Source organism: Myotis davidii, unplaced genomic scaffold (genome assembly GCF_000327345.1).
Source record: "Myotis davidii unplaced genomic scaffold, ASM32734v1 scaffold436, whole genome shotgun sequence".
In the NCBI taxonomy this organism is placed as follows: Eukaryota; Metazoa; Chordata; class Mammalia; order Chiroptera; family Vespertilionidae; genus Myotis; species Myotis davidii.
The window spans coordinates 1883584-1911526 of NW_006292604.1; the positions used below are offsets into that span (position 1 = coordinate 1883584).

The window sequence follows — 27943 nt, forward strand, 5'->3', positions numbered from 1 at the left end:
CCTCAGGGCAGCCAGCTTCTTTATAGGCTCTCCCACCCAGTCCACTCTCTCCACAGGGCTAGGCTCCAGACAACTAGAGGCGGCCCCTGCACCCAGAGCCCGCTAAAGTGATTCAGACCAGACCTCTAAACCTGCTTGCCCTGCCTTGCCTGCCTTCTCCCAGGAGCCACAACAAAGGCCCCTGCCCACACTTCCCCACCCTTTGCCTCCTGCCTGTCCCTGCTGCTTCCTCAGGTGGCTCCCTGCTTGATCTGCCCTCTCTGCCTGGGAACTGTATCTATCTTGTCTCTTGATCTGTTGGCCACCCCTTTCCTGGAAAAGAAAACCTACATTCTGAAGTAGCTAACCCCACATCTGAGGAAATTCTATTGTCTCTGCCTTTAGGGCATATCCAAAATTCAACCACTTCTCACCACCATCACCCCTTCCATCCCACCCACCATCATGCTGTACTTCCTGTCTCTGCCTGGGTCCCCACTCCTGCTCCATCTACCCTCCACCTGCTCACACCCAGAGCGGCCCTGCTACCCGAGGGAGGCAGGTCTTGCCACTCTTCTGCCCCATGGAAGGGCTAATAACAATGAAAACAGCAAAGGAGTGTTTGGAACCTTCAGTAAACTAAGTGAACAAGGCTGGTTTGTTTAGACTTTGATTTTTTCAAATATATTTTATTATTGATTTCAGAGAGGAAGGGAGAGGGAGAGAGAGAGAGAGAAACAATGATGAGAGAGGATCATTGATCGGCTGCCTCCTGTACACCCTACACTGGGGATCGAGCCTGCAACCCAGGCATGTGCCCTGACTGGGATCAAACCACAGCCTCCTGGTTCATAGGTTGATGCTCAGCCATTGAGCCATGCCAGCTGGGCTGTTTAGTATCTTATATTATTGGCTGACCACTCATCACACTCTGAGTTAAAAATAAAGCCCTGAAGAAGGCTTTGGGAGCCATATAGAATCGGATTCCCTGGCCTCCCTGTTCTCGGACACTCCACACAGCTCCCCCTCAGAGTTTGGCTCCTTACAGCTCCTCCTGGACCCAGAACCTTTCCCCAGACCCCCCAGCTTGGGCTCTTTCCTCTCAGTGAGGTCTCCCAATCTCACCCCTACAGCCCTCTCCCAACAGCCCCTGCCCCCCCCCCCGCCCCCTTCTTGTTCCATAGCACTGGCCTGTCACTTCCTGGCTGGTTGGGACTGTTTTTGTGCACTGATTTGTTAATGGCCTAGAATAGGGACTGCCAGGTGGTAAAGCTTGAGAAATATGTCTTGAATGAATGAGCAAACTGAGAACATGATTTAAAAAAACGACACTCTAGTTCAGTCATTCTCATGTGAACTATTTGGAGAATGCTTTGTGTGCCCAGTTAGATACACTTGCAGGACCCCAAAGCCGGTCATCTGAGGGGAGGCCACCTAGATGGTTCGCTCAACGAGCCGTCGCCTCGACAATGTGTGGCACACAGCTGGTGTGACCTGCTTGCTGGCTTCCCCGGTGCAGGGAGCGGGACCAGTGAGGCCGGTGTGACTGTTTTGTATTCCCGTCTGCCAGGTAGTTTCCCTGATCATCTCATTTACGTTCAATACCCTTAACACTTATGTCATCAACCAGAGACGCTTCGGGTTGATCTTGCTAATTTTTCTGTATTTATGGGTGTATGTGGAGTCATGACAAATATACAACAAACTCCTAATCTTTCCATACTCCTCCTCAGGTCTTACTACAATGCTTTGAAAATGGGAAATGGTTAGTAATATTTTTAAGCAACTTAAAATGTAAAGTTTGCTTAGTAATCGAAATATATAGTTGGATGGGTGATATGAAAACCGTTATTCCCTTTCTGCCCTTGACGACCAAAGAAAGACACTGGCAATGATTGTATATTTTGTTTAATACTTGCATTGTTTCTATAGCGCAATTATAGCAATCTTCAAATTTACTTTTCATTACAAATATTTGTCAAGTTTTGTTTCAGAAACATTTTTCCTACTCTCTTGCACATGCACCCAGACACACTACAAAAAAACTCATTCATAACTCAGTAAGGGCAAACATTATTCATGTAAACATCTTTCATTAATTTCCCATAATTTTAAAAAATCATAGAATTATAGATATTGAATAAGGCTTATAGATTTAGTTCAAATTCCACAGCAGACCAGTCATAGATGCTCATTAACTGTGGTGGGGTTAACTTTTGGTTGCAATAAATGCTGAAAGTGCACCCCTGGCTTCCAATCCGTAAACATACCTCACAACCTCATAAATGCAATAAAAAGAGAAGGTAGGAAAACCAGGAGGAAAACTTCTGAAGTAGGGAGCTCAGAATCACAAGCCTAATTTCTTCTGTGATAAGCAGGAATTACGTAGTCCCTGTATTTCCTAGTCCATGAATCAAGATTAATTACAGTGACCCAAAATGTAACCAAGCCAATGTTAAGATACAGTGGCGTGTGTGGACATATTGCTAGTATACACAGTGAAATTTTTTCATAAAATTGGTCATGTCATTCTATTCAGGACCAAAGCAGAAAAAAGAAAAACCCCACTCAAGTTGAAAACCATTGTAAAGGAGTGTTTTAGGGGAGCTGGGAGGTATGTCCCAGGGGTGTGACTGGTCTTGGTCTTGAAGTCACAGACGAGGAAGCAAGGATTGGCGTGATCCGAGGACGTCTCTCTCTGGCTGGAAGTTTGGTGCTAACGTGCATAGTCTCCCAGAGCTGAGACAGGAAAGGTTCTGTGCTGAGAAATGGGCCCCTTGCCAGCTGCGCCCTCCCCCTTCCTCTCTGCGAGGTGGAGGTCAGGAGGCAGGGGCTGCTAGCAACACCGTGAAGTCCCACCCCGGGGTCTGAACCCCAACTCCACTGAGGGCAGCCTCCCTGACATGGGTGACTAGGCAGTAAGGGTGGCGGTGGGCGGTGGCCAGAAAACCCAGCTCTGAGGTTCACACGGCCACGTCTGGCTTCTGATTCTGCTGCCCTGCAAAGAAATTGTGCTCTGGATAAAATGCACCAGTGTCTCTAATGCCTTGAACTCACCCCAGGCCCCCGAGGCCAGGAGTGATGTCACTGAAGCGTGGACACACCTCCAGGAGCACCTAACTTACACCAGGCGGGCTGAGGCACTGGGGAAGCCTACAAGCTCTACACTTCAGGTGCAACTACGCAGGGAAGTTGCCTCGGGTCAGAGTTAATTGTAGGCTTTTGATTTTTAAAAATCAAAATTGATCTGCATTGTATCTCAATAGACTCAGATAAATCTCACCAAAAAAATTTGTAATTTGTTTAAACAGCACTGGAATAATTCAGCTTCATTTAAATATAGTCATTCTACCATGAAAATATTTCATACAAACATCTATTTACATACGAACACATTAAAATTTGTGAACAGGGTTCCCACCCTTGTGGTTGTATGGCTTGAAATCGTTTCATTGCTTTGAGTCTGTATGCACACATTTGGCAAAATAAAACCATTAAAATTTAGAGTTTTTTAAACTAAAAAAGGTACACTGAGGCTCCACCTCCTAAAGGGAAAGATCAAAGAAAAAACAAACAAACCCCAATCTATCAAGGTACCTCAAGTAGATGTGGGTTTAATGTATTTTGTGAACCTTTGATCTGTGGCAAAGAAACATCACAACCATCGGCTTTGCAACATAGTTTTTGCTCGTTTTTTTCTAAAAGGAAAAATGTCTGGCTTCTAATTCACTGCTCTTCGGACAAAAACTTGAGGCAACTGTTTTAAAGCAAAGCAAAACACACCTTCACCTTCTTGGCAGATCTTAAATGCATTTTGCAGGTGAGTGGCTGAAACTTTTCTATATAAAAGGGAAGTTACTAAAGTGCCACATCTCTCACAGTTCCTGCCATTTTAACAGTTACAGCTGCACGTTGGGATGGTGACACCTGGCCTCCACCTGGGCCTTTTCTGATGGTTGGTGGGAAGGAAATCGTTTTTCAAGCATGAAGAACCTCCGGAGGGCAAAGAAGCTTCACCGCAGCCCCCGGCAGGTTCACAGAGGCCTTGGATAAGGCAGCCCAGGCACGAAGCCGTGAACGTAAGAACAGGTCCTACCGAACTCAAGTCTTCCTGGCCTGCTCTCGTAATTCCATCCTTTCTTTGCGTGGGAAATTCAGTTCTTACACTTGTTTTTGTCAGTCCGTCCCGATGTCCATTTGGGGACATCCTCCCACGGATGAGTTCCTATTCCTAACTAACACAAGGTAACATTTCACCCCAGAAAAGCTGCTGAGGGAAGTTCTGGTCATGCAGGGGCTGGGCTGAGAGGCTCTGAGCGAATCCCCTCGTGACCCGGCGGGCTGCACACCCACAGGCACCGGCCGGTTTGGGGGCGAGCAAAAAGTGACTTCTTTATTCCCCTCGACCTGGGATCATCCCCTATCCTGCTGTGATTAGGACGCTGAGGATACGACCAGCCCCGGAGGCTCTGACGCGTTTCCACCCGCAGCGGATGTAAGGATTCGGCTCCAACTGGGAACAGCCCTGGCTTACCCACCAGTTACTTCCTTAGGGACCGTCAACTCCCTCGACTTCTGTTCCTACCTCCAGGTCAGGGTGAACCCCAGCCTCCTCCCGCTCTCCCCTGTGACAGAGCCTCACATCTGGGAGTGTGTGCGTGTGGCAGGGGGACAGCAGGAGCGACAGAGCCAGAGGGGGACACAGGGTCAATGGAGAGAGGTCCACACCGACGGGGCGGCCTGCACAGAGGGCGCTCGAAGCCAGAGAGACCTCCAGGGAGGAGCTGCGAGCACAGAGGAGAGAGAGGGGGAGAGCGGGAGGTCGGCTGGGGGTGTAGGTGCGCAGACACCAGGCCTTGCCACAGAGGGGGGAGGAAGAGGAAGGAGAGGGCAGGAGAAGAGCCAGCAGACCCCGAGGGGAGGGGGGAGAAAGACGGAGAGAGGCTCCGCTGGGTTTGTTTCCTGCGGGGCTTTAGATGCTGAGTGTTTTCGCCCAATACGTAATGAATGGATGGTTGGTTACTCACTACTTACAACTCTTCAATCCCTTTCATCACAAAAAAAAAGAAAAAGAAGAAAAGTCCCATTTGAATGGGGTAATTAGAGTAGCCCATAGGACAGAAATCATACCCCCTTGCAGTCTCAGGAATGAAGTCCTTCCCAGGGTGGCTGCCTCGGAGGTGTGGCCCCACCATCCTCTCCCTGACCTCCCTCCCTGACCTGACTCCACAGCACAACCCCTTGGGGTTCATTAAAGCCACCTTTCTCCCGCTGACACCCCCTCGCGTGGGGACCCATTGGAAGGAAAGCACCTGTCAGAACACAAGTCCCAAGGCCGCCAGTCTGTCAGCTGACAGAGCGGCCTCTTCCTACAGAATAGAAGCGATCCTATCCTGGTGCCTTCGAATCTGAACGCATCTTCGGTCCTTTGTGGGACATCTTTCTGGCAGCCCCGAAACCTCTCATGTGGACCATCAGCTTATCTCCCTGAAACCTGGCCACCCAGCTGCTCCGGCCCTGCTGGGGAGGGAGCCCCCGCAAGCCTGGCCGGCACACAAGAGGAAGGGCGGCTTTTGTCCCTGCCCGGAAGGCTGAGTCCCATGCCCAGGGGCTGCCTGCACCGAAGGCCGTGAGAGCCTGGGTCAGGCACATCTGGGCAATTCTTCCTAAGAGCAACGCGTAACGGACAGGAACTTATCAGACTGTCTTCTGCTGGGTTCTTTGCTCTTGTTCTCCTCCCAGCAAACCTGCTCTCCTTAGCCAGAGCTCACTACCAGCTACAGCCTGGAAGGCTCCATTCACCTTCCGGGACCAAAATGGTCAGGTGACAGCTGGGACCAAAATGGTCAGGTGACAGCTGCCGGTTGAGTCACTGCTGCTCGGCAGACCTCCCAGCCGCCCTGTGGGGGAGTCTAGGGAAGACCCAGCTATCGCACGTGGTGAGGGCGCTCACAGAAACCCCAAACTCTCCGAATTCAGTCAGAGCAATCCCAGTTATGTAATATACCTAATTAGCTAAACTAAAAACAATTTTTTTTCTCCTTATTACACATGGCTTGCAAAAAGGCTGAAAGGCTATTGATATCATTGCTTTAAAACTATACAGGTGCTACTCTGAATTCACAATGCTCTGAAGCAGGTAAGTGCTTTGGAATTACCATGATGAAGAGTTTTAGCATTAAGGGTTGATTTGTACCTAGTGATCAGTATGTCTCTCTTAACAGCAGCGATTAAAAAACAAGCAAAAACAAGACAACTTGTGAACTCCGTGTTAGAATTCAAGCTTGCTATTTGACTTCTGAATTCAGCGCACTGTGCACAAGCCGGCTGCTCTATGTTATGCACATTTAATGTGTATGCCCAGAGAAAAGAATTGCTAACGCTACTGAAGATATTGCAAAATCGCCACAGTTACTGCTTAGAAATACTAATTTCCCTCTCTTCTTTCTTAAAATATATATATAGTACAACTCTTCCATAAACTTAATGCAAACAAAGTAAACTCTTTCTTCTCACATCTTAATGCAAAGATATCTTTGTTTACATGCGAGAATAATAATTCTATAATAATACCCCGGCTCTATGAGCCAGTACTTTAATATTAGGACATAATAATGAAACAATGATATAGAAAGAGCCAGAGAGACCTACACACTGGCACTGACACAAAATCCATTTGGGAGTTTTCCCTTGTGAAAGGTATCTAAGATAGGGAACAGGACTGAGGGGTGAAATGGCTCAAAAGTGGGGTTCTGTTTGCTAGGGGGGGAAAAAAAACAAAGCCATCCTATTGCAAGATACAGATCAAAGGTTAAAAGGCAAATTATACTACATTTAGAGGATAAAAATGTAGTAATTCTCTATCCTCCACATGGCCCATCTGCAGGCGTGGTGACGGCACACTTTGCATTGGCCACAGGAAAAAACATCATGGAAAAACCACTGACTAGAAACGACACAAAAGCCCCCTTTCCCCTTTTCAGTCTAATCATTTGGCATCTCTGAACGTGGTCCAGATTTAGACTTGAACCACCAAAGAACCTCCTGCTGTCTCTGTCAAGTGCTCCACAATGCCTCTCAGAAGGACGCCGCTGGGAGGCTAGCTAATTTTAAATCCGGTATGAGTAATACAGTCAAACCTAGTTAGTATGCGAGAAGGTGGTGGTTGCGAACGCAGAGTGAGAGGATGTGTGATGTCACAGCACGAGCAGTCCCTGTTGTCCCGGAGTTGGATAAACAAGGTGCATAGATCCAAGTTTCTGTTCCAGGTCTCTGAAGCCCAGGCCTGGTCTTCACTTCTGCTGGGTGGCCTGGAAGGCCTTCAGCTCCACCTGGTACCACTCGGGGGCTTCGGGCCCACTCTTCCCCGGGGGGCTGTGGTCATAGCCATAGGCCACGGTGAGCTCCTCGTCGGCCTCCACTGCTCGGAGCGTGCGGATGCATTTGATGGGCCCGAAACGGGGGTGGACAAACCTAGACATCAAGATGTGCACAGTCATTCCCAGGCAGGTTAGAAACAAAGGCTGGGGTGTGGGGGCTGATGCGGAATCTCCCACGTGCTCCTCCCGGACACCACATGTAGGTCCTCAACGTGGGGTCCCTAGGTCACCCAGGAGGCGCTAACAGGGGAGCCTCAGCCCCATGCAGACCTGCTGGGTTGGCACCTGCATTTGATGTCTCATGCATTTACTGTCTTCTTTTAAACAAAGGCCTGCACTGAGACATCAAAGAAGTTTCCAGGTGATTCCCAGCCACGTGAGAGTTTCCGAAGCACTGCTCTATCTTCCTTTGTGAGCATATTTGGCACTCTGTACTTATAAACCAACACTCACAGTCAACAACAAAAGTCTGTCCTCAATGAGAAATCGAACCCAGCGCAGCCTGCCCGCATTTCAGCTCACCTGGCCTGTACCACCGATTACCTGGCTGTACCTGGCGGAGGGCAGGGGCGGCTTTACCAGGGCATTGGAGTTATAAGGAAGGGCCCTGTGGATTTCCAAAATAAAAAGCTCTGTACTCCACCCCATAGAGATAGAGGACGTATTCTTTTCTAGCAAACGTGTAGATGAAGATTTCTCTGAGCGGGAAAGCTAGGCCTCCCTGCCACCTGTGTAACAGTTCCCCCGAGAGCCTGCTGCGAGGGGCAGCCTCTCATCCCAGATGGACCGAGTCCCGCGGAAGCAGAGGCAGGACTCGCCGTATCACGGTCCTCTCTCAAGGCTCCCCACCCAGCTCACCCGCCAGCTCGCTTCAGGACAGGAAATAAATAAGCAGTGGACTCCCCTAACAGCTGCCGAAACCCAAAATGGGGGTGCGTGGGGCATAGCTAAAGAGAAATGAGCTTTGTTTTTATATGCATCTGGTCAAAAGTCTCATGCATTTACTGTCACATTTTGAACAAAGGGCATTGAGACATCAAAGAAGTTTCTAGACCTAAAGTCAGATTGGCACATTGGTCATGATTATGTCCTTGGCTGGTTCCTTCTGTCAGTGATGGGAATGGAGTGTGGCTGTGGCTTAAGGACATCATGTGTGTGGTTAAAAGGACCAATGTCAACCTCATTCGATGGGTCCCCTACTTTTACCCAACTCAGGGGTCATATTTTCCGAAAAGCACATTTGAGTTGGGGGTCAGAAAACTTTAACGTGAGTCCTGGTTCCACACATGTTCGTGCCTCCTCTTGGATAGCTCAGCTCTAAGTCTGAATCTCACTTTCCTCACGTGCAGTAATCCTTACCCGACATGAGTGGATGTTGTGACAAAGTAGGGTCACATATCTAAAGCACCTCACAGTACCTGGCACAAAGTGAGGACTCAACTGATATTAGTTACTATGGTGAGCCCGTGCACGTGTGAGAGCTTGTGCACGTGTGAGAGCCTGTGCACGTGTGAGAGCCTGTGCACGTGTGAGAGCCTGTGCACCTGTGAGAGCATGCACGTGTGAGAACTTGTTGCACGTGTGAGAGCTTGTGCACGTGCATAAGAATCTGTGCACGTGTGAGAGCGTGTGATGTGCATAAGCATGTGCACATGCACAGAATTCTCAGGTTGTACTCCCTCACAGAGCAGACCCCTGGACAAGGAATTCAAGAATTCCTTATTAAAATCACAACTCTGTCTCAAATTAAAATATTAAAAAAAAATAATACTCCTGAAACGGAGTTCTAGTTAATGTTCTGGTGCAGGATAAATATCCCGTGAGCAGCTATGACTTCTCTTGGAATCCTCTTTTCATTTTCCTGCTCACCATCATTATTTTTAGAGTAGAACATGGGCAGACTGAAAAGAAAGAACTCAACTTCAGCTGTTGGTTCTTCAAGGCGGTACTAAAACACAACGGACAAGAACTCTTAACTCCTTTGACCCAGAGGCCTGCGGTTCCTGTCGGGGATCTGGGACAGTGACTGGAGTTGCCCCACCCAGTTCCTGGGAGGACCCGCTGACCTAGAGCAAGTGGTGGTAAACGTTAGCTGCACAGCCGCTTGGCCCCTTCTCGACGTCACCTGTACTTACAGCCAGGAAAGTAGTTCTTGACTGTCCATTGGGCATTTTGTACCCGACTACGGTTCAAACAGCTTACAGAGGCGCGTCGTTTTGTTTGTGTCGAGTGTGCATAACAATGCCACTGAGTTTAGAAACAAATGAATGCCGTGGATCAGTATCTGACTTTTATATTTGATTGTTCTTCAGGGAGTCTCTCTGCCCTAAATAACTAATTGGTCACATTTGGCTTGAAAAAATAACCCTGAAGAATACAGGGACTTGATTTTGCACAAATGGTTCCTTCTCTTGTCTCCTGTTCCCTCTTCTTTTTTGGTGAAAAAAATTATCTTTGCAGTGAAATCACAGAACTGATTTGTTTTAAAACAGCAGTCTAAGTAGCATTTATTATCGTTGTTACCACTGCTTTAAAGGGTTGTTGTTAAGCTGTGTGCAGCTTGGAACGATGCTTTGGCCTAATTCATGTTGGCCGCGAAAGCCTTGGAGTTAATAAGAGTGTCAGTTTCATTTCACATGACACACGCATTGCCATTTCTATCTGCCCTTTAAAAAGAAGTTGTAGCTTCAGTACTTGTTGCTGACTGCCAAGGAAAGCAAGTCACAGCCAGAACAATTTTGAAGCTGTCTCAGGGATGTAAGAAGGGACAGTCAAATCCTGGCAATTTTCCTGTAGGTTAAATGCACGTGATCTGATCCCGTTAACGTCAACAAGCTGGAGGGCTGAGGGACTGCCTGCAAGCTACAGAGGAGCAGGGCGTGGCGGGCGCCCTGGCTCCCAGGAAGAGCTGCCATTCTCATGCTCAGCCAAGGACAGCAGTGACGACGGTACAGAGAATCCCAACTGTACCCTTTAAGGAACAGTCAGAGACACGACTCTGGGAAGAGAACATTCAGGGAGAACATAAAACTACTGAAATATTTGTAGGGCTACTATGTGGAAGAGAGATTGACACGCTGCACCAGAAAGGGAGACGGTTAGGGACAAGAGCTGATGTTACAGGGAAACCTATTTGGGCTCAAAAAATAAAATAAAATTCATTCAGAGAGCCCCCAAACTAATTTCAGAATATCTGTTTGTCCAGACAGCCACCTTTATGGATCACAGCAAGCTCCCCGTCAACAGAGGTTTCCAAGAAGAGGTCCCCTGAGCAGTTGGGAGAGGAGTCAAACCCCAAGAGGAGGGTAGGATTATTTGATTTAAAAAAACCCCAACAGCTTTGTTGAGATATAATTTGCATCTCATAAAATTCACCCATTTAATGTATACAGTGCAGTGGTTTTCAGTGGTGCACCCATCACCACTATCACATTTTTAAAAAGCTCCCCCATTTTCAGTAGGCATCAAGCCCCAGTTCTCCCCACTGACCCCAGCACTGGGCAACCACTCACCTGCATTTGGTCTCTAGGAATTGGGCCGTACTGGACAATTCATGTAAATGGTCTTTCATGACTGGCTCTTGCACTTGGCATAATGTTTTCAAGGCTCATCCATGTCATAGTATTTGTCAATACTTCATTCCTCTTTATTGTCAAATAACAGGGGCTCTGGTTTTACAGGTCTTTTATAACACCGAGACCTCGTGCGTGCCCTACGCTTAGGAGTCTCTCCTTCCTTTCACGTCATGAAAGCATTCCCTACCCTCCATTATGCAGAGTAATTTCAATTTTTACTATCATTTCAAATGACACTCTCCTTAATTTTCCAGAATGAGACAACGAAGAGCAAAAAAGCCACCGTGAAACAGCAACTACTAAATACAGTATTTCCGTAGTCTTCCTCCTCTTCAAAGCACTTTCCGTTTCATTGCCTGCCCAGGCCAAAGGGTGGTGATATAGATTCTGAGTTTCAAGTCAGAAACGTGAGGCCCTGGGCACGGGACCCTCGGGTATTCTGAGGGAGCAGCCCCCTCTGGGGCTGGGCACACCTGTGACATGCCTTCCTGACTCAGGGCCTGAGGCACAGAGCGCCCAGCAGCTGGCTGTCATACTCACATGTCGTAGATACAGTTTGGCGTGAAGGAGTGATTTGCCTTGTGTCCCAAGGAGGCACAGTACTTGGACACGTGGTTGTAGGGCTCAGGCACGTCGATGACCGTTTCTTCATCAAGGGAGAGGGTGTTCCCATTGAGGGCCCAGTCCCTGCTATCAACCTGCAAAAACCACGCAAGTGAGCATCAGAGAGGACCTTTCTCCCCAAAGCTCAGAGATATTGACTCACTTGCCCTGAAACTTCCTGGTTTGAGTGCCAGGAACATGAAAAGAGCCTAAGGCATTGCTCTGGTGTTGATGGTGCAAAAGGCATCCGTGGCCATCACCAGAGAGCTCAACTTATTATTTATTGATTTTTCCCTTATCTTATATGAAAAGAAGGATGGAAAGTCTCTTACAAAGACACACAAATATGACCAGATGTTCCTATGTTTAGTTTTTCACGGCATGCTGAAACCTGCTACCTCAAAAGACCACCAGCAAACTCAAGTTTCCACACATCCATTTATTTTTTTAAGTTGCCCAAACAAAGCAGAGTTGAAGCCTTTTTTCAAGGGGGCACCTCACCACCATAAGAGCTTACGTCCCATACGCTTCATCCAAGTCAGGATGTAGAGTACAGCTGTGCTGAGAGCATTAAACTTTTTGTCTTTAGGGAGATACTTAAGGAAGTTAATTGTAAAGTGAAGAAATAAGAACAAACAATATGAAATCTGGGAATTATATCAAAGATTGTGTCTTAAAGGAGGTGATTCAACTCTTTAACTTTTTATTTTTAAATTTTGGGGGGCAGGGGGCAGTAGAACCCTTCCTGGCTAGATGTAGGCCACTGTATCGCTTCTGCACAAACAGGAGGAGGGGGTCTTCGTACAAAGCACCCTGCCCAAGGTCAGAAGTGAGAGCCTGACAGAGTCCAAATGGACCGCAATTTTTCAGACACTGAAAAATAGTACGAAGCATTTACTATCTTATTGACACATTCCACTTTCTATAAAATAGTTGTGGAGTTTAAAAAAATAACTTTAAGGCTCGATATAAGGAAGAAAATATCTGCTGTATCTGAAAGTTTGTGTTGTCCCCCCAAATTCATTGAAGCCTAATCCCCAATGTGATGGTATTAGGAGGTAATAAGGTCATGAGGGCAGGCAGAGCCCTCATGAATGAGATTAGCGCCCTTATAAAAGACCCCAGAGAAATCCACCATCCTTCCTGCCATGTGAGGTGACAGAAAAAAGGAGGCCTTCTATGAAACAGGAAGTGGGCTCACACCTTGATCATGGACTTTGGGGCCTCCAGAACTCTGAGAAATAAATGTATGTTGTTGATAAGCCACCCAGTCTACTGTATTTTTGTTACAGCAATCCAAAGACTGCTATAAGACAATATCCAATCAATTTTACAAAAAAGCCTGTTTGTTCCTTTGTATTTCTAGTGAATACTACAGTTAAAGGGACTAATGAAAAAATTAAGGGAGTTTGAAACAAAGCCTTTGGACCAATCAAGTTGATTTTGCACTTCTACCTCACTCACCTCCTGGTGTGTAATGCGGACGCCGTTATAAAAAGACATAACAGTGTTAGGTCCCACTGCGACCTTTGAAAACAGTCCTTCTCCAGCACTGGAAATGAGAGATTCAGCAACATAAACCCTAAAGAGTAAAAACAGGCAAATAATGATTCTTTAAGTTTGATGTATCTTTGATGGACTCCTTACATCAACCACCAAAATATCATATGGCCACTGAATCCAAAACATCAGTTCATAGTAATCCAATGAGGAAGGAAGAAAGGAAAAGTTAAACCACAATATTCTGGCATTGGACACTGAAGAACTGGTACTTATGTATCTCTTGAGAATGGTGTTTAAAATTTGCTCTCTAATAAGAGGGTTGTTGTGATATATGATATAAGTTTTAAAAAATTTTAAATTTTTTTAGTTAAGGTCAATTTTCACTCTCTTCTTGGACAAATATATATATATATATTTCCCAAAGCTAATTAAGCTATACCCAAGTTTGTTAGAGCTAAATAGGAGGGAAAGACTTTAAATTAAATCCCCAGATGAATGTTTTATATGGAAGAGTGACAAACAGTTAATAAAATCTATCCACAGCTTAGCTGTGACCTGCTTTCTACAGGAACGTGGGCGGAAGTGACTGCATGCCAGGTCTCAGGTGTTAGGGAGCATGGCAAGTTTCTGCCCACCTCTTCCGGAGTTTCCATCATCTCCTCAAGAAGATGGCCCAGGGGGCTGTTGCTCCTTCAGCCCGAGTCTTGGAATGAAGACACGTGAAGCAGACCTGAACCCAACTTGAAACTTGGAGTCCAGCCTAGTCCGGCTGAGCTGAGTTGAGCCCAGTCAAGAGTGGCTGAACCTCAGCCAAGCTACAGAACCACGAGTGCAAAATAGAAGGTTTACATCCATAAACCATTGATAGTTTTGAGGATATCAGTATGCAGCAGCATCACAATGACAGTAACAAAATAGACTGATACATACGGTAATATGCTGTTGTGTTTCGGAGCTAACAAGTGACCGAACCCTTCCCTTTGTAAATGGGCCAGAACCTCATGTCATTCATTATGACATTGTGGGGTCAGCCCTGTCAGTTAAACCAGGGAAAAGACCTATTTCTGAGAGATGGGAACAGAATAGAAGTGGAATGGAAACATGCTTTGTAAGCCAGATTTACAAAAAGGGAGGCCAAAAGAGAACCACCTGCAGATGGTGCTCTTACTCATCAACTGGCCAGTTGCTAGGGAGTACGAACCCTAAGCAAGGCACCAGAAGTCAAACCAAGAATTAGAAACTGAGTTTAGACAAGACAGGAAATGGAGCAGGACTTCACACTCTGGGAGTGAGCTTTAGACACTTGTAGTTTATAGGCTGGAATGCTTTTATGCTTCTTATATTTTCTTTGTTTCGCTCCTGTTCTCCCTTAGTGAATAAATTGTGTTATGTTTCCCACCCTCTCAGCTGGGCTGAGTAGAAAAGAGGGCATCTGGTCCTGGGCCAAGCTAAGCTTTAAACAGTGTGAATGCTCTCCGAGGGGCCAGCATGCGGCTGCAGCACAAATTGTGACACCAGAGCAGGGAGAAAGGGGACACCTGGGCAGGGCAGGGCTGGCCACCTGGCCCGAGTGCCTCTCTATGGAGAGGTTTCATTCTAGGACAGACACATGGGCTGTTCTGGGCTTCATGGGTGGAGACATGCTCTTACAGGGACAGGTTCTAAATGAGAATAAAAACACTCTTCCTTAGAACATATGAACTTTTTTTTTCTGGTCAGGAACTCGGCCTGAGCAGCGAGCCACAGAGGGTCATGGGTTCCCATCACAAGGGCTATTTCACCTCCCACAAACAGGGCCATTAAAACCACAAGGAGAAAATTACCTCTCTGATTCATACGGGTCTGGAAGAAGAGCATTAGTAGAAATGCAAGATGAAGTCGACTTATCGAAGTGGTACACGGAACCTAAAATGCAAACAAAATGTCAGGCCAGGTACAGTCAAGGGAAAACATTGAAAACATTTCTCTCTATCCGTGGGATTGGAAAGAGTTAAATAACAAAAAATGCTATTCAAGTTATACCAACTAGAATGAAATTCTTCAATATAAATGGACAGTTTTTAGACTTGCCCTTAAGTTTTAGTTTCAGGTATTAATGAATAGCCATCACAGGTATCTCTTACTAGTAAATGCTATTTTTTCTTTTGGAATGTCTTTATTAAAATAGTTTAAAAAATACTTCTGTAATGAAAGTATTTTAATAAAGAAAATGCTTTGTTGTGAAATTTTGAGAACTCTCTGGTCAGATCAGATTGGATAATGGTTTTAAAAGTTTCTTGTGGTTTTCTTCGTACTAGACAGTCTGTAGAATCCAGCCACCCAGCCCTGGCAATTGCCTCCTTCACTAAAAATAAACATTTGGCTTCACCAGAATTAAGAAGAGCAGAACTGCTTTTGATGAAGCATTTACAAAGTCATCCTATTTCTATTAAAGTGGTTCAGAAGCCAATTACCGTATTTGCCGGCGTATAAGACGATAAAATACGGTAGTAGTTTATTCCAGAAACGGTGGTCCTGGAATTAACAGCCATCCTAGAACTAACAGTGGTTCCCTGCAAAGGATTAGCCTCAGAGGATCCTCTTGGAGCCCAGCGAAGACATGATGCTTCAAAGGCTAATGAGGAAAGAAACAAGTTTTGGAACGAGAGGCCTTGCTCCTGCAAAGTCAATTATTTTAGGGACTAAGGCATCACAAATAATTCCATTAAACAGTTCTTTAGTTGTTCCCAATGGTCACCAGGTCCTCTTTCTGTGTGTGTGTGTGTGTGTGTGTGCTTTAAACACAATCAAAACCCAAATTAATGTCTCAAACTAAAAGTTAGAAAACAATCCAGTTAGTCAGTGTCTAACCAGGAAGCAGACCACTTGCATATTTCAAAGAAAGAGATGAGTTCAGGGAAATGGTTACACAGAGGATGGAAGTGCTGAGAAGCCAGACGGCATTGTGGAGCCCAGAAACTGCCAAGAGCAGGAAGCCACAACCCTAAGGCAGAGGAACAAACGCAGAGCTGGGGTTCCTGGAGCTCTGGAGCTGAGGTTCCTGGAGCTCTAGAGCTGAGGTTCCTGGCGGTCTAGAGCTGAGGTTCCTGGAGCTCTAGAGCTGAGGTTCCTGGAGGCCTAGAGCTGGGGATTCTGGAGCTCTAGAGCTGGGGTTCCTGGAGCTCTAGAGGTGAGGTTCCTGGAGCTCTAGAGCTGGGGATCCTTGAGGTCTAGAGCTGGGGTTCCTGGAGGTCTAGAGCTGGGGATTCTGGAGCTCTAGAGCTGGGGTTCCTGGAGCTCTAGAGCTGGGGATTCTGGAGCTCTAGAGCTGGGGTTCCTGGAGCTCTAGAGCTGAGGTTCCTGGAGGTCTAGAGCTGAGATTCCTGGAGGTCTAGAGCTGAGGATCCTGGAGGTCTAGAGCTGAGGTTCCTGGAGGTCTAGAGCTGAGGTTCCTGGAGCTCTAGAGCTGGGGATCCTGGAGCTCTAGAGCTGGGCTGGGGATCGCTCTAGAGCTGGGGATCCTGGAGCTCTAGAGCTGGGGATCCTGGAGCTCTAGAGCTAGGGTAACCCAAGGAAGCTAGAGCCCTGGGACCTTCCTGGTAGACGATGGAATCAGGAGGCAGGACCCTGCTAGAGACACCTCTGGGAAGAGAGGGCTTCCTCCTGCTCCCTTCCCTCTTGTGTCCCCAGCCAGTGACTCTGTGGCCAAACCCAGACAGAAGCAGGAGGCACAGGAGCCCGGGACATGCAGCCTGCGAGGAGGGTAACCCAAGGAAGCTAGAGCCCTGGGACCTTCCTGGTAGACGATGGAATCAGGAGGCAGGACCCTGCTAGAGACACCTCTGGGAAGAGAGGGCTTCCTCCTGCTCCCTTCCCTCTTGTGTCCCCAGCCAGTGACTCTGTGGCCAAACCCAGACAGAAGCAGGAGGCACAGGAGCCCGGGACATGCAGCCTGCGAGGGCAGACCCCTGCAGGAAAAGCAGGGCACGGGGAGGCGAGGCAGGTATCTGAGAGCACACTTCTGTGAGTGTGCTGGTAATGGGCCAGCACACACTCCATTAAAGGAAGTTAGTTTAAAAAAGGAAAAAAACCCCAACCACTTTTCTTTGGAATATGTGTTCCACTGTGCAAATATCCTCTTACAAATTTCCATTTCCTTTCCTTGGACTAACACTTTCATCACAAACAGACCAAGTGCAACTACATATAAAACACTGTGTTAGGGGCTGTGCCGATACAGGCAGGAGTAACATCTCTTCCTGCTTTCAAGGAGTCGGTGCCACCTTTTCCAACCCTTGCCATCCCTTCCTTCACTCCCTTATACAGGTTGATGCTCCAGGCCAGGGGTGGGCAAACTTTTTGACTCCAGGGCCACAATGGGTTCTTAAACTGGACCGGAGGGCTAGAACAAAAGCATGGATGGAGTGTTTGTGTGAACTAATATAAATTCAAAGTAAACATCATTACATAAAAGGGTATGGTCTTTTTTTTTTTTTTAGTTTTATTCATTTCAAATGGGCTGGATCCGGCGGGCCGTAGTTTGCCCACGGCTGCTCCAGGCAGACAAAAGGCATCCTTTACTGCTCCTACTCTCCTCTATAGTTCACACTAGGGCCTTTGACTAAGCCAGTGGTTGGCAAACCACGGCTCGCAAGCCACACTCGACTCTTTGGCCCCTTGAGTGTGGCTCTTCCACAAAATACCACGTGCGGGCGTGCTTTGTGGCCCGTGCGCAGAAGTTGGTATTTTGTGGAAGAGCCACACTCAAGGGGCCAAAGAGCCGCATGTGGCTCGCGACCCGCAGTTTGCCTACCACTAGACTAAGCCATTCATTGTCTTGACAAACATTAATTCTAAGAGATGAGCCAAGACTTGAAGCTGGAGCAGGAACTAGCCAGGGACAGGGATTCCTATGTGCAGAGGAGAAGACATGGAGAGAAGAAGTTCCAGCCAGAGGCATAATAAGGAAATCAGCAAGAACCCAGTGGAGACCCAGAAGCAGCCTGTGGTTACAGAAGCCTAAGGAGAAAAGGTATGGTGGTGAGGTCAGGGGGGAGGCAGACCAGAAGTGTTTCAGGTGAGAGATTTGCATTCCATTTTACTCTCCCTCCCCCAACTGCTGGGCCAGATGGCCACTAGACCGTGTCAGACAAGATCCAAGATCTATCGGTTAGCTAGCCCATGGTTTAGTAAATGTAGCTGAATGAGGCAGTGGGAGAAACAAAGTGGTAGAACATCAGAGACCTGTGCAAAGCAGCCCTGGTTCCTGACCCTCCTGATACCCAAGCTGTTAACAGTCCTTTAAAGAGCTGAGGCCTGCCCTGACAGGTTTGACCCTGACCGGTTTGGCTCAGTGGAGAGAGGGTCGGCCTGCGGACTGAAGGGTCCCAGGTTCGATTCCAGTCAAGGGCAAGTACCTTGGTTGCGGGCACATCCCCAGTAGGGGGTGTGCAGGAGGCAGCTGATCCATGCTTCTCTGTCATTGATGTTTCTAACTCTCTATCCCTCTCCCTTCCTCTCTGTAAAAAATCAATAAAATATATATTTTTTTAAAAAAGAGCTGAGGCCTGCCAGACCTTGCCAGCAAACGCTACTCTCCTCCCCCCTCCTCCTCCCTTCTTTCCTTCTTTCTCCCCCTCCTCCTCCTTTTTTGCCTTAAGTTGGTTTGATGAGGGTGTTTGTTATTTGCAACCACAAGTTCTAAGAAAAACCATCATTCCCCTGAGAATGATCACTCTCGCTTCCCAAAATCTGTTTCTTACTAATACCAAGAAGAATGTAAAAACAAGACCTTTCATTATGATATTTTATGGTAGGTGCCAAGATCGGTATTTTATAATGAAGACACAGGTTCTGAAAAGATAAATGAGAATAACTTCCCCAAGAATATAATACAGTAAATGTTGGAGCTAAGACTCAAATTAGGTGACATTTCCCCATTGTCATTATTTATTATTTTATAAAATTTTAAATTAAATTTACTGGGGTAATATTGGTTAATAACTTTATGTAAGTTTCAGGTCTGCAACTCATCATCCAAAGTCTAGTCTCCTTCCATCACCATATATTTGACCCCCTTTACCCTCTTTGCAAATAAAGTAACTCTTAAGTTCAAGGATCTTGCCACTAAAAATGCTGCCACTTCTGAAGTTTTAAAATTTACATCACCAATTGGGTGGGATCCTCTGGCCCAAGTTTCCTCATTTCTAAACATTAGGATGCTGTCTCCTTTCAGAACATATGTGAAGAGCACAGATATTAGGATCTGAAGTTCAAAGATTACCGCTTCTCTTAAAAATGTTTTTGATTTTGGAATGATTTTAAATGTACAGAAAAGTTGCAGAGATAGTATAGAGAGTTCCCAATGCCCTTCACTATTTCTCCTAATGTAATTTTTTTTTTAATGTTACCCTGTACATTTGTCCAAATTAAAACCCCAACATAGCTACATTATTATTAACTAAACTCCAGGCTTTATTCATATTTGACCAGTTTTTCCACTAATGTCCTTTTTCTGTACTAAGATCCAACCCTTCCCATTGCATTCAGATGGCCTTAATTTTTAACTTAACATAAAAACAAAGATTAAAAAATGATACATTTAAGGCAACTCAAATTGGACCTCAATACAAAATGCTAGAATTTCTATGTTTGACAACTTTCCTTTAGAGAATCTCTTCAGATCATAAATACCTGATTATTGAGGCCTACTGATGCCCACATTTATTATCTTGTCTGCTTTTTTCTTCTTATAACTTAACGCGGTTGGAAATATACCATTTGAGTGGACCAAAGAAACAAACTTCTCTCAAACCCGCCCTCACCACCTGCTTTGGCAGTAGGGCAGCCCACCTGGGGCCCATTCAACTTACTTCCAGGCATCAGGTCAAAGTGCGGCCTGCCTTCCTCAGTGGACACCAGGGCAGCCAGTTTTCCTTCCAGCATCTCTCCGTCAATGAACTTCCCGTACAGTGCAGTCCTCTCATCCGGGTACACATAGGCTATCTTCTCTCCAGTCATCTCCCCGTCTTCATTTACTTCCCCTACCAGGCTGCCTCCATCCTGACGGGAGAAACCAAAATCCAGAAAAATTACATAGAGTATTGATCCATGTGACACTCGTTTCAAGAAATTTCTCTTGTGCACCCCCTTGGTGAATAGCACGAATATGGACCCCACCGGTTTAAGGACACAGAGCTCTTCACATGAGTGAGAAACACATCCAGTCCCAGAGAACAAAAGGTGCAAAGCCCGAGTTAGAGCGGCAGAGGCTGGGTCACCTGGATGGTCTGGGACAAGTTACGGAGCCTCCATCTTGGTCTGTTATCGAAGAACCAAATATGCCCTGTTTGTAATATTAGTTACAAGCAATGAAAGGACATAGAACTAAGTGCTACTTGGGGTCATTATTGAATGCAGTGAGTCTTATCTACTATCCATACAATCTCACTCCTCAATGTTGAGTTTTGGATTTCTGGTCAATTAAGAAAATCTTTAGTTCAAATGTACGTAAGAATTAATTTAGTGTACACGAGTAAAGAGCTGGCTGCGTTTTCTAAGAGATAAATAAAGGGACCTCTGGATAACTTGGAGTTAGAAGAGTGAAAAAAGATCAACGAAATTGCACTTGCTTCCCCATCACTGTCGTTCCCCCATTCTTCTCTATTTACTGCTCCCGGGGGCCTCCTTCCCAGAGAGCAGCCAGCTGTGCGTCCTCTTTAACTGCCATTTACTCCCTTCTTAAGGGTCATTAAATGCTTTAGGGCAGAGGCTGTCAGAACTCTACATCCTGGTAAGTGCCAGGGACACAGTAGGGGATCCATAAATACTTTTAGAATTGAACTGGGATACCCCAAAAATCTAAAAAATAATCTAAAGGTGTAGGAGATTTTCATTTTCTTTTCTTGCTTTCTTTTTTTTTTTTTTGCCATTCAGAAGGTCCTGATGGGGTGACTTTGAAAATCTAAGACCTTGGTGGGTCTGATATAACAACAGTAATGCCAGACATTGGTTATTTCCCCAACTGGGAGGTTCTAGGAGCAGCCACCCACAGTCAGTGATGTAGGGTGACTTCTGCATGACCCCCATGCTGCTCTGACCGAAAGCCAGAGGGAGGACGTAATGCTGGGGACATGGTGTACAGTTCCCTGAAGCCTAATTGCTCTTTGGAGAAAAAAGGTTATGAATTAAAAAAACGAACCCCAGCACTTCCATACAAAGAACAGTACTGGGAAGTGTTTTTCCCGGGTAGAAGGTGCATTAGGGATATAGTATTGCTCTTTCTCCTCCCGAGTCACTTCTTAACAACCCAGCATAAGGAGAATGATACTTGTTGCAAAATCTCTCTTCAGGCTTTTGGTGATGACTGAGCTGACGGGTGTTAGGGTGTTCGTGCTTTGTACAGGCCGAAATGAATAAAAGCCAACATTGCTATTTATTCTGTCTTGCTAGGGTCTCACCATTTTTTCTCTTAAATGCTTTAAGCATCTGGTTTTGGAGGCAAGTGAATTTTTTCCTGGATTGATAAAGCAGAGATTTTTATTTCCTAAAGGGGTTATGAATTTTTAATTAAAAACTCTGCATCACTGTTCCAAGGTAAAATTTTGAAAGAAACTGTCCTTAGAGTGAGCTTATAAATACTGCAGGGAGAATCATTATTTTTTCCTCCCCTTGCTCCTGCTTGGACTGTGTCACCAGAACTTTCTCCTCTGCTGTGTCAGGGAGTGTTGCTCAATGGCTCATCTTCTCTGACACCCTTTGACACCCATATTGCTGTTGGGTAAGGGGTTAACAACATCAAGCCCCCCTCCCCTTGGGGAAGTGCCCCAGGCAGGTCCTGCTCCCCCAGGGAGACCTATAGCTTCCTAGCTGCCCTGTCTGTGGCTGATCCATGTGCTCAGTTCAGAGGGGAAGGCGGAAGCCCACACCACACCTCCAATCCCACGCTGCCATAATAAAGCCCACATCCCTGCCACTTATGCCCATTTCTTAGAGGCCTGGGGTGGGATTAGCACCCTCCACTGCCAACCAACACCAGAGAGAAAGCAAGTGTCAACCAAGTTCCTGTGCAAGCTTGTCACTCTCCTGGGCTTCGCTCCGAAGGCAGGGTCTTCTCTTGGCATTTAATAAGAGGATAGGGCTAAAATATAGCTGCACCTTTAGGTTTCAAAATGCAACTGCATGGAGTCAGGTAGACCTGTTCACTTAGTGCAACTTCGATGTCCCCTAGGGACTTAACTGATCACAGTCACGAGTAAAATGACAGGTAGCAGGAGAATCTGCTAATCCATAGTTTGCTCTTCCCTGCACCCATCCGCACGCAGGGCGGTCCACTTTCCCTGGCTTCAAAAATCCTTGTCACATCGCAGCAAGACACCCACTCTGCCTCCTCCCAAAGCAGGACAACGTTAGTCTCTCTACGGGACAAGCGCCTCCACCACGTCCTCTTCCTGCCGCTTTAGGCAGGAACTAAAGGACTTATGATCTGTTGCAGGTCCTACGAAGAGCGTGTGTAAAGGCTTCAGTAATTATAAAAACAATATTTTACATGTTTTTTCCTTATGCCCCGTTTCTAGAACATAACTTACATTTTAAGAACAATAATGTGTAAGTAGATTTAGCCAGGACTACTTTTCTTCTTACACATGTAACAGACAACTTCTATGAATACCTTTTAATCATAAGAAGGTAGAGTTCAGAGTAAGAAAAAACATGTATTTTGACTGAAGCTCTGGACAAAATAAAACATTAGATGAAATATTTCCTAAGGTCTATTTTCTGAACAATTTTCTGGAAACTCACCAACAGCAGATGGGGTATTTGAAATGCAAACAACAGATAAGAGTATTAATTCCCAACCAAGGATTTTGCCACATCTTTTTGCTTTAGTAAACTCCAAAAAGATGAGAAATTGCTGGATTAGTTCTGACATCTGAGCAATGGGATAAAATTAAATGCAACAGCGGAATATTCCACCATCTCTTTCTATACTGTATCAAAGGCTTTAAGAAATAATATATTTTCATCTTTATTAATGATATAATACAACCAATTTGTCTCAACTTGCTTTAATCACGATTAATCACTCTTTTCCAACACAATGCTGAAAAGGAATTCCTAGTAGACGGAAGGGCCAACAACCTCAGTCAGAAGGGAGTAACAGTGAGAGGACGCAGCTCCCACACTCTTGGCTTCGCTCTCAAGTTTCACAGCTTCACATTTTCTTACGTAGAGAATACATTTGACTCTTTATTGTGAAGAGTCAAAGCTCTGTCTTAAAGCAAAATGAGCAGTAGCAGGGCTTACTGGGAAGTATATCCAGCACAGTCCATGCCGAATGTTATCCTTGTACTGTCCCTTGAAGATCAGTCTCCCGTCTGTGTCGTACTCCTGGGCCAGACCATTGAGCTCTCCATCCACGTAGGTGCCCTGGAGCACTCCCCCATCCTCATAGGTGTAAACTCCCTGGCCCTGCAGGGCGTCATCCACGTAATACCCCTCCAGGGTGCTGAGAGAGAAGGGAAAACAAAAGGGATCATCAGGCCATGACTCAACTCTCCAAAAAGAAAGGATCACATCTGAGAACCACGGACCTGTACTCTGCTTGTCCTCCTGAAAGCTGCTGCACTGCTAGAGAAAAGACTGTGAAGGATTAGCAACAGGGAGGGAGACTTCACTCCCAGTCTCCGGGTTCCCATCACTCCTTTCTCTGCTGGAGGAGATGGACAAGAAAGAAGCCACAGGTGGAGGCTGAGAACAAGCCTCATCTGAGTAAGTTTCCAAGACCGGATGCCGACCATTGCCTGGCCATAGAGATTCTGGCCCACGTATAAGCCACTCAGGCCTCACTTGCCTCAAGAGTGGTAGACTCAAGGGTCTTTCAGTTGGCTTGTATATAGTGGTCTCTAACATTACAGATGTGGTTTAGAATGTGCTAATGTCTACATGTTTGTTTTAAATTATTAATGTATCATTTGTCAGTGACTGCCATACTTGGGATCCAATCAAAAGAATCCCCTTCCATCTCTTTGGAAGATATACAGAATGTATTTGTGCGTTCGTGCATGTGTGTGTGTGTTCATGATCATGAAAAATGGGGGCAAGTAAGGAAAACCGCAGGCTAAACCTTGCCAACATCATTAGCAGCCTGGTGATGTTTGAGACCCATGGTCCTAGACTAGAAGAATGCTCAGAAGGGTGCTCAGGATGACTTTGTAAGTGCCTCTCTCTCTCTCTCTCCTCATAAAACACTTGCAGAATTTCAATAGCATGTTCTCAGTGCTAGCCTCCCAGTGTGCAATGAAACTACCTTTACCAAAGAATCCCTTTATGAACTGAACTCTGGAATAAGGGGGGAGACCAACTCAAATCATTTTTTTGAATTTAAAATGTAAGATATTTAGCAACAAAGACAGTTTGATTATTTTAACATGTGTCATTAGCATTCATTCATGAATGCAATTAACAACCATTTATAGGGTGCTTTCTAAGTAGCAAGCATTGTGTGAGGTTCTAGAATCTAGAGAGCCCAACGGACTGTGTATCCGTGATAGGTAGGATGCAAGGGGCTGTGGGGGCTGAGGCAGCTGCACCTGACTGTGCCTGGTAAAGTCTTGTCTTGCTTTAATAGATGACAGAATGATCTATAATTATTAAATGAAAAGTGCAGTCCAAATGACTATAGCCTCTGATTAAATTGTAATTACACTATTTGTAGTCTCCCAAGGAGATAAATAGTTCTCTTTCAGGTTTGTTTGTACTGTGAATGACAAATGGGTGCACTTTAGCAGAACCCTTGAATAAGCCTTCAAAAATTCCAAATCAGCAAAGTTGGAATTAATGAGATTTGACTGTCACTAGACTCCCCACAATTTAAAAAAAACACACAACCTTGGTGAAGGATAACTAATAAGCTGACATAATGATGCAATAAATATTGCAGAAAACTATTTCATCCTTGATCTTCATTTTAGATTTGCTGGGATAAATATAGGATGCTCAGTTATGTTTGAATTTTAGATAAACAACGAATACATTTCTAGTAAACATACATCCCAAATATTGAATGGGACATGGTGACACTAAAATATGTTGTTTATCTGAAACTAGTGGCCCGGTGCACAAAATTTGTGCACATTAAAAGGGAATTAATTAGAGGAAATATTTTAATATTGCTATTTGCCCTTTCTCTATAATAGAAGTGTCAGAGATGAAAGAAAATTAGTAAAATGTATATGAAAATCTTCCTCTTGCCAGAGTCTGGGGAACCCTGCGGGACCCAGAGTCAAGTCCCCGCCCACCCGCGTGCACCTCGAAATTGCGCGAGACCCAGACCAGGCCGGCCCCACCCACATTGGGCTAGATCCAGACCCAGCCAGCCCCACCCTCTTCAAGCCCCACCGGGTGGGGGGTGCAGCCTGAGGTTCCCTGTCAAGCTCCGTTGGACCAGGGACGTGGCCTCAGGTCACCTGGCCCGACACCGGGGCAGGAGGTGTGGCCTGAGGTCCCCCGGCCCGACACTGGAGCGGGGGATGCGGCCTCAGGTCCTCCGGCACAGTGCCAAGGCGGGGGGTGCGCCTTGAGGTTCCCTGTCAAGAAGTCCTCCAGGGGAAAGGGCCTGTGATTTCTAACCCCTCCCACTCTACACAACAGGCAGGTGATGCCCAGTAAAAGGATACTCCATAGGCAACCGGGAACTCTGCCTCCGCTGTGGGCGCAGCCATCTTGAATGTTACAGTGTGGTGGTCAATTTGCATATTCCCTCTTTATTAGATAAGATGCCATTTTCACTGGGTACCCTGGGTTGTGGTTTTTTTTTAATCTTGAGAGGTTTCTTTATTTTTTCCAACAAAACAAAATAACATATAAGTTTATTTTTCTTACAAATAAAATAACATGTTTTTCTTAAAACAAAAAACAAGAACACCATATTTTAACTAGGTAACACCTATTTTGTCAGAATGTAATTTGCTGCTAACCCACCTTATTTAAAAAAAAACACTTCATTGTTTAAAGTATTACATATATTCCCCCCTTTCCCTCCATTGACCCCTTCTAGCCCGTCCCTATCACCTAATTTTTTTTATAAGAGGAATATTCATCAATAAGCATTAACTCAGCAAGTACAGAGACTTTAAGGAATGGCATTTCACCCGGCTGGTGTGGCTCAGGGGTTGAGCATTGATCTATGAACCAAGAGGTCATGGTTCACTTCCCCAATCAGGGCACATTCCCAGGTTGGGGGTCCAACCCCCAATGTGGGGCACACAGGAGGCAGACAAACAATGAATGACTCTCTCCCATCATCAATGCCTCTCTCCTTCCCTCCCCCTCTCTCTCTCCCCACCTCTCTGAAATCAACAAATACATATATATATATAAAAGAATGGCATCTCTTCCTAGTGCGTCAAATCTTAGAAATGCAGAAGACTCTCTAAACAAACATGGTCTTAGGTATGGAAACACAGAGATTGATAGGTTGCCTTCTTTCTCTTTATGTCATCAAGACTGATAAAGGAAAGACCTGGTCAACAGCATTAAGTAAAAATGATGACTTAATAAGGTAATGACTCATTCATGAATAAATATTAATAAACACATACTAATAAACTGGGCTAATTGTTATTGTAATATTTTACATTCTTTTTCATTTGTGAGAAAAGCAATTTTGTAAATGTTTTTAAGTCCTCCATATACTACATTTGGCTAAAAAAATTCTCAATACTATATTTTCTAACTTACAAATATTCTAAAAAATGACAGAAAATTTGGGGGAGCCAATATACCTAAATCAAAGATAAAAGCACATAGTGCCTCAACTTTTTGACCTCAAGTCACCAGAATAAGATGGACTCCTCTGAACTGTATGTTCAACTTGGCGAATGGAGTCACTGCAGTTAGCTACAAAGCAAAACCAGAAGAGGGGGTATGTAGGCGGCTGTTAATGGGCCACCAGTGGTTTGTCTCACAGTCTCCGAGAATCTGAGAGCCCAATAGTGGACTAGACCCTGACAGTTACTAGGCCAGCAGAGTAGTGATTACAGAGGTTGACAGATAAAAAATTCCAACAAGTTTTACCTATGATAACTATACTGGCAACTTACTGACTATATATATTTTAAATTTAAATGTTTGATTACAGGAAAGTTAAAATATATGTAAAAAATAGAACACTATAATGAATCCCACGTACCATCACTGAGTTTCAATAATTAGCCAATCATGTTTCATCTATACCTTCTACCCACTTACTGGTGCCCATATTATTCTGAAACGAGTTCTAGATCATATCATTTCACCTATAAATATCTCAATACTAGTGGCTCAGTGCACATTGGAAGGAAATTAATTAGAAGAAATATTTTAATATTGCTATTCACCCTTTCTCTACAATAGAAGTGTCAGAGATGAAAGAAAATTGGTAAAATGTGCATGAAAAGAATATATAAATTCATTAACAAACAATAACATGACACAACAACAGACAAATGAAAACAACAAAAAGATGATGTAAAAAACAACTGATAAAAACAATGACTGATAAGCTGATTAACCTTATTCTAATATCTCCGTGTACACCACATTAAGAGTAAAAACAGTTCAGAGTGCTTGACTAATTTTCCTGGTGACGAAGTATTTACAACTTGAACGTCACACGCTCTTCGAACTCGAGAGAAAGCAACAAATAACTCCATTTCCTGGGAGAAATTTCGGGACAGGCAAAATGGACATGTGACACCACATGTGCTACATTCCACCACAACCGTGTTCCATAACTGCATCCTCGTTTACCTAGTTTCCGCTATGGAGGCTGTTCCTGCCAGTCCCGGTGGTGCCCGGCGCTGACCGGCTGCTGTCAGCCTCAGCGGCACGCTGTGCCAATCGTTCTTCACGTGCCAATCGTTCTTCATACGCCTGCTGTCGGCG

The 27943-nt window shown here is 45.4% G+C and overlaps 1 protein-coding gene across 1 annotated transcript; it reads right to left on the reverse strand.

Annotated features, from left to right (window-relative positions):
* Positions 1-1871: 1871 nt before the first annotated feature.
* Positions 1872-27943, reverse strand: SETD7 (SET domain containing (lysine methyltransferase) 7). The gene is made up of 7 exons (XM_015565517.1): positions 27809-27943; positions 23324-23525; positions 19891-20080; positions 14863-14944; positions 13001-13118; positions 11474-11631; positions 1872-7452 (listed from the first exon to the last, which is right to left on the reverse strand). The coding sequence occupies exons 1-7, from the start codon at positions 27925-27927 to the stop codon at positions 7272-7274; spliced, it is 1050 nt and encodes a 349-aa protein (XP_015421003.1). The 5' UTR covers positions 27928-27943; the 3' UTR covers positions 1872-7271.

Bases quoted from the DNA above. Each gene is read 5' to 3' on its own strand.
- SETD7 (XM_015565517.1), bottom strand. From the start codon at position 27,927: ATGAAGAACGATTGGCACGTGAAGAACGATTGGCACAGCGTGCCGCTG. The intron at 20,081-23,323 runs GTAAGCCCTGCT...TTCTCCCGTCAG, and splicing joins TGTGCTGGATATACTTCCCA to GATGGAGGCAGCCTGGTAGG. The intron at 11,632-13,000 runs GTGAGTGAGGTA...TGGTTTTTGCAG, and splicing joins TCCGCATTACACACCAGGAG to GTTGATAGCAGGGACTGGGC.